Source organism: Myodes glareolus, chromosome 2 (assembly GCF_982192425.1).
Source record: "Myodes glareolus chromosome 2, mMyoGla1.1, whole genome shotgun sequence".
NCBI lineage: Eukaryota > Metazoa > Chordata > Mammalia > Rodentia > Cricetidae > Myodes > Myodes glareolus.
Genome location: NC_142027.1, coordinates 108,538,148 through 108,556,277, shown reverse-complemented (window position 1 = coordinate 108,556,277; position 18,130 = coordinate 108,538,148). Strand labels below are relative to the sequence as shown.

General features: G+C 46.6%; 1 protein-coding gene across 2 annotated transcripts in view; it reads right to left on the bottom strand.

Moving 5' to 3' along the window:
* Positions 1–1,064: 1,064 nt before the first annotated feature.
* LOC125400180 (paired immunoglobulin-like type 2 receptor alpha) overlaps positions 1,065–18,130 on the bottom strand; it is a 19,273-nt gene continuing 2,207 nt past the window's right edge. Inside the window, exons 3-8 of one of the 2 annotated variants that reach the window (XR_015737278.1) lie at positions 12,874–13,074; positions 6,141–6,171; positions 3,653–3,699; positions 3,402–3,433; positions 1,395–3,236; positions 1,065–1,354 (exon numbers count right to left, since the gene is read on the bottom strand). Coding sequence is in view for 1 of the 2 variants with exons in the window: in XM_087903446.1 (XP_087759572.1) it covers positions 3,111–3,236; positions 3,402–3,433; positions 3,653–3,699; positions 6,141–6,171; positions 12,874–13,074 (437 nt within the window). In the remaining variant the exon portion in view is untranslated. Of the gene's footprint in view, positions 3,237–3,401; positions 3,434–3,652; positions 3,700–6,140; positions 6,172–12,873; positions 13,075–18,130 lie in introns of both variants that reach the window. The other variant, XM_087903446.1, reaches the window with a different exon arrangement.

Here is an 18,130-nt window from a genome sequence, read left to right as displayed (position 1 = left end):
ACAGAGGCACTGACTTCACTAGACCTGACATAGCCAACTATTGGAGCACAAGGATTTTCACTCATTGTTCTGTTGGGATCCACAGGGTCCCGGCTGTTTCATGTGCTCAGCCTCACTGCTGCCACCTGCTGGTTCCTTATAACTAAGTCATGGGCTCTGTTCTAGGTTCAGTTCCTAGACAGATGAATCCCCAGAAGGACAGTGCTGTAGGGTGTGATTTCTGTCCAGGATGCTGTAATCAGTCTTCTGTACCGCCATTCCTATTTCACCCAAAGCTGTGTACGAGTCAGGGTTCTAAAGAATCACAGAATTTATGGAATGAGTCTCTCTCTTTCTCTCTTTGTCTCTCTTATCTCTGTCTTCCTCTCTCCCTCCCTCCCTCCTTCCCCCCTCTCTTTCTCTCTCTCTCTCACACACAGATTGAACAAATAAAACAACAACAAAACAAATAAAAAATCCAAAGTCAAAACAAACAAACAAAGAAACAAAAATCTAAAAAACCCCACAGAAGTAGATGGTGCCCTGAGCTGTTGCCTGAATTTGACCCCTGACCTCTACATACATGAGCACATACTTAGTTGCACCCACACGCACCTGTACAAACACACATACAAATCACTCAAGGCACCTTACACAGTGGATCTGCACCACATATATATCCAGTCCTCATCCTCAGTAAGCATGGACTCCCCATGGTAGTCTATGAGAGTCTTCAGACTCCAGTTCCTGATAGTGTCCTAGCACTCAGGCTCTGATTTTATACCCAGCTGTGTTTTCCCATGACACTGGGGGCAGAGAACAGGCTCAACCTTCCTGTTTCTGTCTGAACAATCCAATTCCCGTGCAAGTCTTGTGTGCCCTGACCCAGCAGATAACCTCCTTGATGAAACTGTCCATCTGTCCACACCTCCTGTCAGACACAGTTCCTGGTGTCTGTGTGGCCAATGCTGTACTGACTGAATCATCTCTCAAGCTCCATTGCATGCGTCTAACACCAAACTTCCCCAACCACCTGTGTTAGTCAAAGTTCCATTGCTGTAAACAGACACCATGACCACAGCAACTCTTATGAAGGAAAGTATTTAATAGGGGCTGGCTTACAGTTTCAAATTATAGTCCATTATCATCATGGCAGGAAGCACGGTGGCATGCAAGCCGACATGGTGCTGGAGAAGTAGCTAAGAGTTCTACATCCACATTGACAGGCAGTAGGGAGAGAGACACTGGGCCTGGCTTGAGCATTTGAAATATATAATCCCACTCCCAGTGACCTAATTTTGCTATCACTGCCTTGCCTATCCAACAAGGCCACACCCACTCCAACAAGGCCACACCCACTCCAACAAGGCCACACCTACTCCAACAAGGCCACACCCACTCCAACAAGGCCACACCCACTCCAACAAGGCCACACCACTCCAACAAGGCCACACATCCTATGTGCCACTCCCTGGTGAGAAAGCATACAAATTCTTGAGCCTATGAGTACCAGTCTTATTGAAATCCCTAAACAACCCCTCATGTGGTCGTTGGGAGGACAGACACCTTCATATCTGGGGTTTGGTTTTAGTCTGCTGTCCTGTAGGAGAAGCAGCAGTGAAAATGTGGCAGCTATGCTGATCCTCCCTCTGCCTCTCAGCAGTTTCCTGTGTTCAGACAACATGAGGAGCCCAGGGCAGCAAACAGCTCTACAACAGCCATTCAGGGACAGGTCTGAGAGTCGCCAGACCTCAGCTGTCCTGTACATCACAGCCAATCAGAGGACAGCTCTCCTCTCCGCCCCCCTTGTCCATGCCCTTCTCCCTTTCCTTCCTTCCCCTGCCTTGACCTCATGCCCCTCCCCTGCTTTCCCTGCTCTGCACTCACCAGGCCTCCCCTTTATCTCCCTGGGACCTGGCTCTCCCACCTCTGGGTTGCTCCTCTTACCTTTGGAGGGCTGAGCCCTTTGAAAACGTGGGCACTTCCCATATGTGATTATCCTTTCAGATGCTTTAAACATAAGAATTCAGAAATCTGGGTGGTAAGACTTCAGGATAGGTTGTCTTAAAGGGACTCTCAACTTTGTCCTTTGTTCTCTTTGACCCTAAAGAAATGTAAGGCTCCTGAAAGCAAGGCCTCAGCTAGCAACTAACCTGAGGAGAAAGAAATTAAAATTGCATCAGAGTGCCCTATCCCACCAGTTCCGCATGGGGTTCGTCCTATGGGAAAGGAAGGTCCTGGACCTCAGGAGCCCCTGACACAGGAGGCAGCCAGTTTTCCCCTGAAGGTGATGGTTCCAGTGACCTGGACTTGGAGCAACTCATGGAGGACATTGGAGAGCCAGAGGAGGGAGGGGACTCGCAGCAGAGGGACGGCTCTGAGGAGTTCCTGGCGGCCCTTCTTGAGGAGTAGCGGCTCTGGTCCTCCTACTGCTGTCTGTCTCTCAGCGTTCTTGAGCAGCTGATGAATTCAGGGTTGTTGCCCTGCCAAGTGGTTCTAGTCAGAGCTGTGCAGCCCGTGTCAGTAAAGCCGGTCTCTGGCTACTGCTGAGGGGTGCTTCCTGTCCTGTCTCTATGGCGGAGACCCAGACCTGGGGAACCTCCAGGACAGCATGTCTGTGAGTCCTGGCTCTCCTTCCTGGCAGTGACTTGACCTTTGGAAAACACCGTAACCATCTGGTGTTCAGTTCCCTGTCTCACGCCATCTCTCTAGGGCTATTGCTGCTGTCTTGTGTGGTGGTGCATGGGGACCAGTCACAGTGTGTGCTGGTCTTTATACTCACAGATGTGGGTGCACATCGTGTGGACAGCTGCCAGCATTTGAGGCATCCCCTGCCTTGGGTAGCTAGAAAAAAGTGATGGGGGGGGAATCTTAGAGGGCCCACTACTAGTGACCCTTAATTAGATTCATTTAGGCAAATTCTGTGGACCTTTTTATTTGTATGAAAAGGGCCTAGCAGGTTAGAAAAGGGAACTGAGAATTTTAGTTTCTCTGAGTTTCTGACGTGTGAATTTCTGTCCTGGCCATGGGTATCTGTGACTTGTGCGCGTCTGACTCTGTGGGCATCAGTGGAAGCTGGGAGTCTTCCTACTAGAAGCAAAGGTGACTCTGAGATGGTCACCCAGACCCGCTCATTTGGCCTTTACAATGGCGTATACAGTCTCTTCCTGGGAGTTCTCATGAACAGGCCAGCAGGCTGGTGTTCCTGGGGAGGTTGGGCTTGAGAAGGCAATGGAGGCATACACGATGTTGTTGTCCTGCAGGGGTGGGGGGACAAGGCATTAGATAGCAGCAGTGCAACTGAGGCTCCCATAAAGCAGCAGCTGCTGCCTGAGTGTCCCCCTCCCACACCTCTGACCTCCAACCTTCTGCCTCTGTCAACACCCCTTTACCTCCTTCAGACCTGAGTCTGAATTGCTTACCTTGGGGTTCTCGTTGGGGTCCATATATCGTCCTAGAGGAAAAGGAACACAGAGTTCTGAAGTCAAGGTGTGTGACTGGAAGGGAGACTGATGGTGAGGTGAGGACCTTGGTTACTTGGGAGGGACAGGGTGAGGGAGGGACAGGGTGAGGGAGGGAGAGGCGAAAACACTGAGGGAATGCTTGTGTAAGTGCATGGTCTTGGGAGAAGAAGGCAGAGCCAAGTGTGGAACAAGAAGCTGGCAGAATTTACCTTCAGGCTCAACTTTCTCACATTTCTCAGTGTTTTCAATGAGTTCCCTGCATGAGAACAAGATGGGCAACAGATTAGAGGCTGGACAAGAAAGAATTAAGACATTAGGTACTGGGCTGGAGAGATGGCCCAGTTAGTAAAGTGCTTGTCACATACACATGACGTCCTGACTTCAGACCCCAGAGCCCACCCACCTACAGCTGGATGCTGGAGAAGCAGAGACAGGCAGAGAAGTCCCTGGAGTTCAGTAGCCTGGACTAAGAGATGAGCTCTAGATTCAGTGAGAGACCCTGTCTCAGAAGATGAAGTGGAGGCTGGAGATGGTTCAGCTGGCAAAATCTTTGCTTAAAATGAAGACCCAAATTTAGATCCCCAGGGACCCATGTAAAAACCTGGGGTACAGCCAGGCAGTGTTGGTGCACGCCTTTAAACCCAGCACTCTGATTGTTTGAGGCCAACCCGGTCTACAAAGGTTGTCCCAGGACTTCCCCCCTCCCCCCGGATGTTTATACGGAGAAACCCTGCTTCAAAACAAAACAAAACAAAACAAAACAAAACAAAGACAAACCCAAAGCAACAACAAAATGCTCTGAGCACAATGTGCCTGGAGGGTGGGGGGAGATGGGTGGATCCCTGAAGTTGTTGTCTGCACAGCTCAGCCGAACTGATGAGCTTCAGTTAGTGAGAGACCTTACTATAAAGGTCTCAAAATAAATATTAAATAAAGGTGGGAGAATCTGAGGAGAGTCACGACATAGACCTCTAACCTCCACATACATGCACAAGTGCACACACAAACACAACATACACACAGGAACACAACATAGAATGGAGAAAAACTGAGAAAGAACACCATTGATCTCTGCCTTCTACACACAGGGCACGTGTGCACTGCACATATACCCCCACACAATAACATGTAATAACACACTTGGGACTGGGATGGTAGTTCATGTTTGTATTCTCAGTGCTCAGGAGATATAGACAAGGGGACTCCTGATGTTCACTGGTCAACCAACCAGGTCTAATTGGTGAATTCCAGACCAGTGTGAGACCCTGTCTCAAACAAGACAAAACAAAACAAAAACCCCAAACCCAAGTAGGGTCAGGTGAAATGACTTTGTGGATAAGGCCATGCCATTAAGACTGACAACCTGATGTCATCCCAGGGAAAACAAGTTGGAAGGAAAAAGACAGCTCTAGAAGTTGTCCTCTGCTTTCCACATGTGTGCTGTGACAAGCTCATACCCACACATGCATATATACACATGCACAAAGACAAGCAAAATGCAATAAAAATAATTATTTAAAGTGGATGACACCTGAGAACACACACATGTGCATGCGCATGAGTGCCTGCGCACATGCATGCAGGCACACACCCGAGCACACATATTCACACACTAGAAGCTGGTTCCCTTTGAGTGGTCTCTGCCATCCTCAATGCCCAACTCACAATGGGGTTGTTGGTGTTTGGCCTTCACTGTAGAGAGTGAGAGGCCATCGGTCAGGTGACCTGGCCAAGGTCTCTCAGCACTAGCTAGAAAATTGTAGGAAATTGCCTTACACTGGGCAGGAACAGAGACTAGTAATAGAAAGAACTTACGCTATCCTCACACACTACATTGATTAAAACTAGTAGGCAGAAAAGTTTCAGATCTTCGGGGTAGGTGCTCAGGCTAAGGTCGTGGAAGAAGGGACTTGAGATCAGACTGGAGGAAGGGCATCTGGCCAAAGAAGCCACAGGGAGAGGAAAGACGGAGGAGCTGGGAATGCAGTGTTGCTCTCAGAGTGCTTGTGTTAACTGACAAGGCCCTGGGTTCCATCCCCAGCCCCTCATAAACCAGGTGTGGTATGATGCCTGTCATTCCAACAGTTGGGAGGTGGAGGTGAAAGGATAAGAAATTCAATGTAGTCCTTGGTTACATAATTCTGAGACCCTTTCTCAGAAAAAACGAAGGCTCAGAGCAGGCCATGTGCAGTAAGGAAAAGAAAAGACAGGAGAGAAGGGCAGAGAGGTTGGGAGGTGAAGAGAGAAGGGCAAGAGATGTGAAAACCTAGAACAAAGAATTCCTGGGGAGCAGGGCTCACTGACCACAGAGGAAGACAGAGGGAAGAAAGGGAAAGATGGGAGAGCTGGCAGAGTCCGGGCTGATGTTCAAGGCTGAGAGGAGCCAGAGCCACAGAGAGGGAAGCCTAGGAAGTGGAAGGAGAGAAGGAGAAAGATCCCATGAGGCCTGCGGTGGGGGCTGTTCTGGGAAGGAGACTCCCTGAGACTCTGCTGCACCCCTTGTCAGTGTGTGAAGCAGGTGGTCCTGAAGGGATGGCGTCATGGAGGAAGCAGTCAGGATGAGTCAGGGGTGGGGAGATGTGCAGAGCCCTGTGTGCGGTTCTCCATTGCTCCTCTAATGCCATTTGAAGGGGCTGGAGAGATGGCTCAGTGGGCAAGAGCATTGGCTGCTCTTGCAGAGGACAGCATGGCGCTCACCTGGCTGGGGTTTCGGCTTTAGTCCTCTGGCCTGTGGGGGAAGAGACAGTGTCAGTGTGACATCTGTGCTGATTGTCCATCTGCCCCTCAGCTGTCCTCCATGTTCATCTCCTTCAGAGGACAGGGGAGCAAAGAGACCGCCCCAGACAGCCAGAGCAGAAACTACCTCTGCTGGGCTGCTGTCCTACACAGCAACCCCTCCCCCAAATCCCTGCCAGGTCCAGACCCCACCCCTGTCTCCTTTTTTCTTTACCTAACCTTGAGTTCCCCTTGACCTTGCCCCTACCCCTGCTTGGCTACTCTGCATTCTCTGGCTTCCTTTTTGTGCCGTTAGGACCCGCCTCCTTCTGGATTATATTTTACTCTACTTTCTCTATTTGTCTTGGTGCATTCTGTGCTCTTTTAATTACTATAGCTTTTAATTGCCACTTACTTATTATGTGGCAGGGGCTGTGCCACAGTTTGTGCGGAGGTCGAGGGCATCTTGCAGGAGTTGATTCCCTCCATCATCTGTTTCCCAGGAGTGGACACTGAAACATTTTACCCTCGGAGGGCTACTGTAGCCTTTTTTCTTTGTAATTTATTTCATATTGACTTACCTACTGTATTTTTGTTTCTAGAATTTTAAAATTTTGTGCATCTGATCTGGGGTAGATGCACATGAGAGCAGAGCCTGTGGATTCAGGAGAGAGCTCCCGATATGCCTAGAACTGGAGTTACAGGCCTTCTTAAACTACCTGATGTGGGTGCTGGGAGCAGAACTCAGGTTCTCTGTAAGAGCATTCAGTGCTCTTAACTGCTGAGCCATCCCTCCAGCCTCCTATTGCAACTTTCAATAAATTCTGGGGTCGGGAAGTGAGTGTTCCATTATTGATCATTTCATTTCTGTTGTTGTTCATCTCATTTTGTCTTTGAGGAGGCACGTGAATTGGAGAAGATAAACTGTTTTTGCAAAATTGCCATTGTCATTTAGATGGGAATTATATTGAATTCAATTTTTGTTGTGTACATATCTTTTTAAAATAATCTTTAATTATTTTTATTGTATGAATGTTTGCCTGCTTGTGTGTCTGTTTGCCACGTATGTGCCTGGTCCCTGTGTCAGTCAGAGAAGGGCATCAGATCCGCTGGAACAGGAGTTACAGGGGCCTGTGAGCCATCGTGTGGGTGCTGGGAATCAAACCCCAGTCTTCTGCAAGAGTATCCTATACTATACTAAATGCTATAGAGATTTGCATTGGTATTGATCTTAGTTTATTGATACAAATTTAAGATCAATTGTGTTACATATATATATATGTCTACTCTAGATTAAGGTATTGTGATTGTTTAGTTTTTAAAAATGTAATATATAATTAAAATATAGGTTAATAGATAATCATCTATAATAGTCAAGCTTGTAGTCATGTTAGTTAGATTTTCTAGAAGTATAGAGATACATTTCAGGTAGACAGGAATTCTTCAGATCTTTCAGAGACCTTCAGAATATGGCATTTGAAATGCTTAAGAACTTTAGACTTTTTATGACAGTGAGACACATCTGCTCCTAGCAGCACCAAGCTACTTCAAGAGGATGATGGGCATTGAAGAGGCTCCTTATGGAGTTGTTTGGCCATTTGGCAAGAAACTGCTCTTGCCTGGACTGTTTGGTAAACTGGACAAGCAGGTCCCACAGAGAAATGACTGCTAAACATGCTTAAAGGTGAGACAATCCTTCAGGATTCCTGCATCATGAATGAGTCTGGTAGACATTCTGCAGGACACACACACACACACACACACACACACACACACACACACACACACGTGATGGACAAACTGCCAGCATAGGTGGAACTGTCTTTGAAATTTCCTGCTTTATAAAAAAGTCTGCTGGTTACTATGGGCCTGTAGGCTAAAGATGGATGCCCCAATGGTACAGAAGAACTTTGGGTGACTGTCCAAGCAGTGAGATGTCTCTGTCATTACTAGAGTTTTGGAAGTTGCTTACAATGTACTTCCTGCTTACTTAGATAATATTATAACTTTCTGGAGTCTTTGATTGAGTTGAAGAATAAATGATTATAGTTATAGTTTTCCTTAATTATGATAAAAGATAAAATAAATATAAATATTGTAACTGTAATTCTTGCTTGATACTTGTTTTGTTTTATGTAATATTACTATGTTAAAATTAAAGCCTTCCTTTTTATCTAAACAGAAAAAGGGAGGTTATGTGGGATTTCCCTCTGTATGCTGTGATTACTGTGAATAAGAAAACTACTTTGAGCCAATAACAGAGCAGGGTGGGGCAGAGCAGAGCTAGGCAGGGAGGACTGGACTGAATGCTGGGAGAAAGAAGAGCAGAGTCAGAGAGAAGCCATGGATCCTCCACCTGAGGCAGGCGCTGGGAACTTTAGCTGGTAAGCCACAACCACGTGGCGATATACAGAATAATAGAGATGAGTTAGTTTAGGATATGAGTTTTGCCAGAAATATGCTTAAGCTATTGGTCAAACAGTATTGAAAATAATATGGTTTTCTGAGTGGTTATTTCATGGCTGGGTGGTCGGGATGAGCAATCAACCCTTCCCCTAACAATATCCAGTGCTCTTAACCACTGAGCCATCTCTCCAACCACCTAATATAGACATCTTAATTAATATTTCCATTTTTAGAATGAGATGTTTCCTACTCACCTACTTCCTCTGTCATTCAACAACATCACTGTTATTATTCAGACATCTGTACTGGCCCCTGAGGTTCAGACAGGATATGTTCTCAGTGCAGCCACTAACAGCACCTCCTGTGTACTTTTGCTAAGTTCCCTTTTATAAAGTGGGCCTTGTCCACCTCCTGTATCTTCCTTTCTCTCTTTCTGCTTCTCTGTCCTGCTCTCTGTCTCCCTCTGTCTCTCTCTGCCTCTCCTCTTCTGCTGCTCCTGTTCCAGAAGCTGGTCTCCCTTTGCCCATCCTTTGCCTCTGTTATTAGAGGCTTGGGGACCTGACTTACAGGGTTCCCTCTGCTGTCATCTCCTGCCTCCCGTGCCAGTACCACACTACTCAAGAGTTTCTTACATGGTTTCCCTTTCCTGGAAGGCCAGAGAGTGTCCTACATGACTCCCAGCACCTTCCTGGCTATTCTGTTCAAGAGAGAGGTGGTGCGGGAGAGTTATCTGTATTCTGTCAATCATATTTTAATAAAACGCTGATTGGCCAGGCAGGCAGTATAGGCGGGTCAACCAGACAGGAAGTAGAGGCGGGGCAAAGAGAATAGAATAAGGTTATGGAGGAGGAAGGTCCCTCCGGCACTCCTGCGCAGATCACTGAAGAAGCAACATGTAAGCTGCCCCCGCTGGAAAAGGTACTGAGCCATTATGGCTAACATAGATGAGAATAATGGGTTAATATAAGTTATAAGAGTTAACAAGAAGCCTGACCTAATGAGCCAATCAGTTTATAATCCTATGGAGTCCTGTGTGTAATTTCTCTTTGGGATTTGCCGGCTGTTGGGGTACCGGGCGGGACGGAAATCCCAACAAGCCGGCCCCTCATGTTACATATGGCGCCCAGACGTGGATAACTGAATCCACAGAAAGCCTGAGAAAGCTTGGAAAAGAATAGAGTAAAGCATGGCTTCTTGGTGGCAGCAATTTCTCAGGTCTACTTTGCTTGCTAGAGGCAAGCAAGCACTCTCTTCTGAGAGAGGCTTCCTGACTCAGCTTTAGCTGCAAAACCTTGCAGCTCTTTAAAGAGGTCCTGCCACAAAACACTTAAATGTTGTTGATGACAAGCTGAACGCATTCTTTTCAGTTTTCAGCTGTAGCAGGAGAAAAGCTGTGCTGTTTTAAAATGCCGGCTATCTGGGCTGTCCTGCCAGAGCAAACTCTGACTCTTTCAGGCAGGCAGTCCGACTGAGTGTGGTCTGTGAGCAGAATGCTGCAACTTGCTTGCTGACAAGGACCTTAAAACACCGTAGAGTTGTGGCAGTAAAAGGCTTCAGTGGTACCTCAGCCACAAGGCTGGAAAGCTAAAAAATGAGCTGGATCTAGCCGTCAAAGCCACGGCTTTAAAGGAGAGGACTAATCTTCTCCTTAAAGACTCATGTAGTCAAAAAAGAGAGAGAGATACAGTAAAGAGAGGTTCAAAGACGAAGAAAACCTCTAAATGGTTTACAGTGTGTTAAAAATATATGCAGGATAAAAGTTAAAGTTCTTAAAGTAAAAAGAAAGAAAGAGAGTAGTTAGGTGTGGTAGAACACACCTTTAATCCCAGTGCCTGGGAAGCAGAGGTATGTTGACCTCTGAGACTTTAAGGGGCAGAGGTAGTTGACCTCTGTGACTTCAAGGTGTGGTAGCACACACCTTTAATCCCAATGCCTGGGAGGCAGAGACAGATCTCTAAGTTCAAGGTGTGGTAGCACACACCTTTAATCCTAGCACTGGGGAAGCAGAGACACGTGGATCTCTGTGAGTTCAAGGTGTGGTAGCAAACACTTTTGAGCCCAGTACTGGGGAGGCAGAGAAGGAAGGATCTCTGTGAGTTCAAGGACAGCCTGGTCTACAGAGTTATTCCAGGACAAGGATATACAGAGAACCTGTCTCAAAAAGTAAAAATAAAAGAAATAGAGGTTGAAATAAAGCTGCATAAAGATGGAAAATAAACAGAGAATCTTGATACTGTATGCTATTATTCTCTCTTTGAATTGTTTGAATGCTGAGGAAGGAGCAACAGCTGCTAAAAAGCTTTTGTTTATAAATGCTGCTGAACTAACCCAAGATAGGCATTTTGAAAATACCTTGGCTTCAAAACTGAAGTCAAAAGGTATGTTACTTTGGAGAAGAGATTCTGCTTTTGTTTCCACAGAAAATGAGAGACTCTGGATTTATTCAGAGTTAAGAATAATCACCTTTGACCAAGGGAGGCCACCTGAAAAATCTCCGATAGGAACAGATGGCCCAGATGTCTGAGTTCTACATCCAGAACAGATTCAAGACTGCTGCCTGAGATGATCGAGACTCACAGGATACTCCAGTCATGACTTGATTATAACTCTAAATTTTCTTTAGGTCCCCTTAAGACTATCAGCGCCCCCAACCAGCAGGAAGTAGCCTGAAATACTACGCCCACATTCCCAACAAATGGATTATGGGTATTTTCCTTTGTTTAAAAAAAAAAAGAGAGAGGGAAATGGTGCGGGAGAATTATCTGTATTCTGTCAATCATATTTTAATAAAACGCTGATTGGCCAGGCAGGCAGTATAGGCGGGTCAACCAGACAGGAAGTAGAGGCGGGGCAAAGAGAATAGAATAAGGTTATGGAGGAGGAAGGTCCCTCCGGCACTCCTGCGCAGATCACTGAAGAAGCAACATGTAAGCTGCCCCCGCTGGAAAAGGTACTGAGCCATTATGGCTAACATAGATGAGAATAATGGGTTAATATAAGTTATAAGAGTTAACAAGAAGCCTGACCTAATGAGCCAATCAGTTTATAATCCTATGGAGTCCTGTGTGTAATTTCTCTTTGGGATTTGCCGGCTGTTGGGGTACCGGGCGGGACGGAAATCCCAACAAGCCGGCCCCTCATGTTACAGAGAGGGGTTTTGATAAATGCTCATGGAGTCAAGATCCTCCTGCTCCCCCACCCCAGGTGCACAGAGTCAGGTGTGTATCACCAGTGGCTGTCATTGTTTTTATTTTTAATTGTGTTATATTTATTTATCCACCATGTGTGTGAGTGTGCACAGGCCATGGATGCGTGTGTCAGAGGACAACATACAGGACTCAGTTCTTTCCTCCGGCCCTGTGTGTTCTAGTATGTCCAGTGCCTTGACCTCCTGAGCCATCTCACTGCCTCTGGCTGTCACTATTTATTATTTGACATTGTATGTAATTTTTCCTCCTCTGAGAGCTCCCCAACTCCCCTGTCTCTACTCTGACCATGTCTGTAAATACCACAGCCCTCTGTGAAATTAGCTCTCAGCCCTTGGGACACCTCCCCCATCACCCGCAGTTACGGGGAAACTGGATGTTCATCTATTTGTAATTCTCTGGTTTCAAGCTGGACTTTGGGAAGTGGGGCAATTAATACAGCTGAGCTGAGGCGACTTCCAGTCCCTTCTGCTTTCCCCTCCCCTGGTTTCCTCTGGGCTGGCCCTTTCTCCTCTGATGACAAAATGATTGAGTCAACAGAGAAGAACTGACTTTGTGACTGTACTGTGTGGTTCACAAACTGAACCCTCTAAGCCTCACTTGGGGAACCGGAACCGCCTTAAAGCAGATTCCCGGTGGTGTTAGCAGTGCAGGCCTGCAGCCAACCAAACTGAAACAACAACAACAAAAAGACCCCAGCTACTCTAAGCAGAAGCCTCAAAGCCTGACTCTGGACTCAAGAACAGGCCATCAGGGATCTGCCCTGGGGAAGCCAGAAGCCACCTTTAGGTATTGCTCCTCAAAAGTTGTCCACCTTGTTGGTTTTTAAGACAGGGTCTCTCACTGGGACCCGAGGCTCAACAATCAGGCTAGTGTGACCTAGTCATCAGCCTCGGGGATGATCTTGTCCCCCCTGCTCAGCACTGGGACTACAAGGACTGTGGTGAAGGATCCTCAAGCTTGCGCAGTAAGCACTTTACTGACTGAGCCATCACCTGAGCCTTAGGATCTGAGTTGTCAACAATCCCCTTCGAGGACTCTGGTGCAGATTGTCCTGTGAAACACTCAGGAAGTGTGATGGGGATGCAATCTGGACCACTTACCTTTCCTTCTCTTCCACCTGATGGACACCATCAATCCCAAAACCCCAGCCAGGAGTACAGCAGCAGCCACTGCCAACCCAACTCTGGTTCCCCGATGAACGGTCTCATTTTCTCCACTCATCTGACCTTCTGTGGCCGTGAGGGCGTTTTTGGTGCGTGTAGAAGTTGCAGTGGTGGGGCTTGGAGCGGTGGTCGTGGGGGCTGGGAAGAGATAAAGGAAGTCAGCATGGAACTTCCCCAGTAGGAGTGAAGATGTTCTAGAGATGCCTCTGCAGCACTCTTTGCTGTCAGATACTGAAGCCGTGGATTCCAAGGAACTGGGGACACCCAAAGAGTCTCAAGCTGGGAGAAGGAAAAGGCAAAGCTTGGAGTCAGCCAGTAAAGAACTGATCTCCCAGAAAGAGAGTTCACACAGTTCTGACAACTCCTCAGATCACCTTGCAGGAGAGACTGGAGACAGAGGCTGATGGCTCACTGTGGGCGGGGCCACCCCGGAACTGGGGCTGCTTAGCTGTGCTTATGTCTTGTCTTCTATTTAGGCCTAAACCCCAGGTCAGGATGGGTCAAATCCCAAATACAGAGTTTAGGGGTTGTCAGTGGACCTCCTTGTTCCTCTTCCCAATCTGGCCAAGCTGAGCGTCGGAAGCTGTGACATCATACAGTAATTGCTCAGTCATCTTTCAGGAGTGACTTATCAGAACCAAGGGATCTGCTAAAGGCTAAACCAAAGGAATGCTTTTGGCGTTCTTGCTTTGTGAACAAAGTAGCTGTCCTTTGCTGTTTTTCAGTGTAGCTGACTTCCCTTCTGTCACATATTTAGGAATTTATTCCCTAGTTCAGAACAGTTCCCCATTGTCCAGCCTTGTTTCTCTCTCCTAGGTAAGCGCAGAGATCTGCCTTCCTGCAATTACCTTTATCAGCAGGCATTTGGTCAGGGCTTAGGGTCCAGGTATAGAGCATCACCTGCCCAAGCTGCTGCTCTGTTTTTACCCCATATAAAAGATTCTTAACTCCTATGCTTACCTTCACCTCGGTTCACTGATGATTTTAGTTCGGGACTCTCAAGGACAGCAGAAGAAATAATTAACTGCAGCCCAGAGAAAGGCCCACAATAGCCAGGATCAGAATGACTGATAACAGCATAGCCCAGAAGCACAATTTAGAGGCCTGGCTGTCTTCTTGGTTTAGAGCAGTGAGTCTAACTCCAGACTTAGACCATAGAAACTGCAGAGTCTGGTGTGTGTGATATCTGATCAAGAACCATCACCTTCTCCCTGTTTACTTAGGTTACCTGGAAGTCTGTATGCACGCAGGGAGAAAAGAAGTGGCGTGCTGATTTAAACAATCACAGCCCTGTCCATAATTTTTCTGAAATAAACCTTTTAAGCTCTTTCTACCACCTAAAAATGTAGTGTAGCTCAGTAACCTTCCCCTCTAGAATCCTCTGATGATTTAATTCCTTTCTTAACTACCTTTCTCCATTAAGGAGTTCATAGATGTGTGTGTGTGTGTGTGTGTGTGTGTGTGTGTGTGTGTGTGTGTGTGTGAAAACCCTTGTCTGGCTTTCTAAGGGGCCAAAGACTTCTGTCCCTGGAACCTGCCAGGGCTGGGGAATTGCTGGTTTTAAGGATATATATGGCTGGGAACATTTGTAATGGGTAAACTGAGAACAATGTAGGACAAGGACCAAGGCAGAACAAGAGAAACAATGAGAAATGATGGACTGAAGAGAGAAGAATAAAGAATTGTGGATAGACGGAAGCTGTTGGGAGTAGACTCCTGATCTCTTCGCCTCCACCTTTCACTGGGATCACAGGTTTGCACCACCCAACTTAAAAAAATCATTTTTATCTCACTGGTAGGGCACACCTCTAATCTTAGCATTTGAGAGGCAGAGACCGGCAGATCTCTGTGAGTTCAAGGCCCATCTAGTCTACATAGCAAGTTTTGGGCCAGCTAGGGCTACATAGTGAGACACTGCCTCAGGTATAAATGTATGTGATGTACGATATATCATTTGAACTCTGCAATATGCGCTCCAGTAGCTTACAGCACATTCATTTTGTGAAGCAGCCTTCATTACTATTTAGTTCCAGACTTTTTTAATATATAAAGTATTTCCTTTGTTGCCCTAATTTTAACAGGGAGTGTAGGCAAACGTGTGTGTACATATGTGTGCATATGCACATATGTGTATACATATACATTACCTTCTTTCCCAGAATGTCCCAAAAGAACAAAACAAAAAACAAAGTTGTTGGAAGCACAGTGGTTGAGTAATGGCTGAGAGGGAAAAAGTCTCATCGGCCGCAGTCATGGATACGGTTAGAGTCACTAAGGAAGTGTAGTCCCGAGAGGAGAACAGGCAGGCCAGCAACTGAGGAGATGGCTCAGTCAGAAAGCACTTGCCCTGTGCTCTGGTTAGTTATTGTGTCAATCTGACAAAGCTGTAGTTATCTGGGAAGGGAACCTCAACTGAGAGAATGCCTCCATCAGATTGATCACAGGTGAGTCTACAGGACATTTTCTTTCTTAGATTGATGTGGGAGGGTCCAGCTCACTGTGGGTGGTGCTGTGTCTGGGTTGGTGGTCCTGGATGCTTTAATCAAAGCAGGCTGAGTAAGTCAGTGAGCAGCCCTCCTCCATGGCTTCTGCTTCAGTTCCTCTTCCAGGTTCTTGCCTAGAATTCCTGCACTGACCTCCCTTGATGTTGGGTTGTGATTGGGGTGTGTAAGTGAAATAAACCTTTTCCTCCCTGAGTGCTTTGGTCATGGTGTTTTTCACAGCAATAGAAACTCCAACCAGGACACCTCTGAAGCACAAAGGCCTCGCATCCCCAGGGACCTGCCTGTCACCGTGCACTTGTAATCCCAGCACTGCATGGGGAAGACTGGCAGATCCCTAGTCTCACTGCCAGCTGGCCTAGCCCAGCCCACTTGGTGAGTTCCAGGCCAGAGACAGACACCTATCCATAATAAAGGAGGGAAGAAAGAGAAAGAAAGAAGGAAAGAAAGAAAGAAAGAATTGAAAGGCATAATGTGCCCAGGGAAAGGTTTCTGAGGTCGTTACCTGGCCTCCACATGTATGTCCAAACAGACGCATGCATGTAAATATGTAACCACACTGACATACACATAAATTAAAAAAAATTAATAAAAATAAAAAACCAGGTTTAACAGATAAAAACACCTGCCATGACATTTAATTCCTCAGAACCCACATAAAAAGCCAGATGTGGTGAGCATCTGGGAGTGCAGCCTTGCTTTGGGGAGATGGGGGCAGAGATGGGAGAATCACAGGGAGGCTGTCTGGGCAGCCATCTTGCACTCCATGGTGAGGACACACAACAGGGGGAGACCCCTCATTAAAGGAAGTTGGAAGGAGAGAACTTACTCCTAAATGTCCTCAGACCACCGCTGAGACACCCACGTGCCTGTGCACACAAACAGGAAGTACAACTGGAAATGAAGACACGGTGGAACAGGATGGGATAGACAGGCCAGAGAAGCATGCTGTTCTACAAGAGAATCTAGAAACCAGATCTGGGTTTGCACCAGGTCCTCTGAGTACACTTTATGGCTGTTACCTTGGAGGTTTTGTTGGACTCCTAACGGTGGGAGTGGGTTTGTCTCTGACTCTTTTGCCTGCTCTTAGGACTCTTTTCCACTTATTGGGTTGCCTTGTCCATTCTATTATAATAGTAGAGCTTTTGCCTTGTCCTGTTGTGTCTTGTTTTGTCCTGTTTGGTAGTCTCTTAGAGGCCTGCTCTTTTCTGAAGATGAAACACAGAAGGGGCCTCAATCTGGTGGAAAGGGAAGATGGAAGATGTTGGGGATGGAAGAATACAAAGAAGGGAAAACTGTGGTTGAGATGTATTTCATGAGAGAAGAATCTATTTTCATTCAGAGAGAGAGGAAAGAGAAGAGAAGAGAAGAGAGAGAGAGAGAGAGAGAGAGAGAGAGAGAGAGAGAGAGAGAGAGGTCATCAGGGGTCTTTTTGCTTAGACATGAAAGAGAAAATTTGCAAAGCCAAGTATTATTGAATTTGGCTGCAAAAATGAAATTATATAAAAATAGTAAACCAACTGCAGGGTTCTTTCTCAATACTTGTTGCAAATATTTCTCTGGTTGCGATTTCTTTGCACTAAATGTGGGCATTTTGGTCAGATAAACACAAATCTTTTGGGTCTGTGGATGTAGCTCAGTTGGTAGAGGGCTTGCCTAGTGTGCGCGAGGCCCTGAGTCCCATCTCAGGCACTGCACACAGGAGTGGTGACACACGCTAGTGATCATAGCACTTGGGAAGTGGAGACTGGATGGTTGGAAGTGCAAGGTCATTCTCAGCTACACAGCAAGTATGAGCCTGGGCTACATGAGCCTGGGCTACATGAGACACTGTCTTAAAAGATGGAAAGAAAAAAATGTCTTTTTATCATTAGTTTTAGCATTTCAAAGCAATGGGGGAGGAATAGTCAGTTAATGAATTAATTTTAAAAATGCAGACGGAAGAACCCATAGGGACTTGAGGTGTAACTCAATGGCAGAGCCCAGGTCTAGCATGCGTGTGGCCTTGGGGACCATCTGAAGTCCTGCTAAAGAAGAAACCATGGTGTGTCTGACTGAAGCAGAGACGGGCATGGCTGCCTTAAATTGAGATTTCTACCAAGCACCTGACGGATTATCTCAAGGGCCAGGAGAAATTAGGAAAGGAGGAAGAGGGAGAAGGCTGAGAAGAACAGAGATCTCAGAAAAGGCCGTTTAGGGAAATGTGTAGGAGGCACAGAAAACGCAGACGTAAGGCGGCCTGGCCAGTTCTGGCTGTGTACTTTATCCCGAACCAGCACAGGGGTTAAAATGAGGAGTGGTTTGCCTGGTCGGTCTAATGTGGAAGTGATAATCCCATTTATCACTGTCACCTTGAGATCTGGCAATACAATTAATGACTGATATTATTTGGCTGTTAATTTTCTATTTTATTTTCTAAATATTTATTTTTATTAAATTTTTGCATATACATAATGGTCTCTCTCTCTCTCTCTCTCTCTCTCTCTCTCTCTCTGTGTGTGTGTGTGTGTGTGTGTGTTTGCTTGTGTGTATGTGCCAGAGATTAACCTTAGTTGTTCCTTCCTCAGATATCATACCCATTATTTGTAATTCAGGCCATGTGAGCACCTGTAACCACAACACCATGGGAGATGGGGACAAGAGGATCAGTGCAGATTCGTAGCCCTTCAGCCTGGCCCAGAACAGTGAACTCC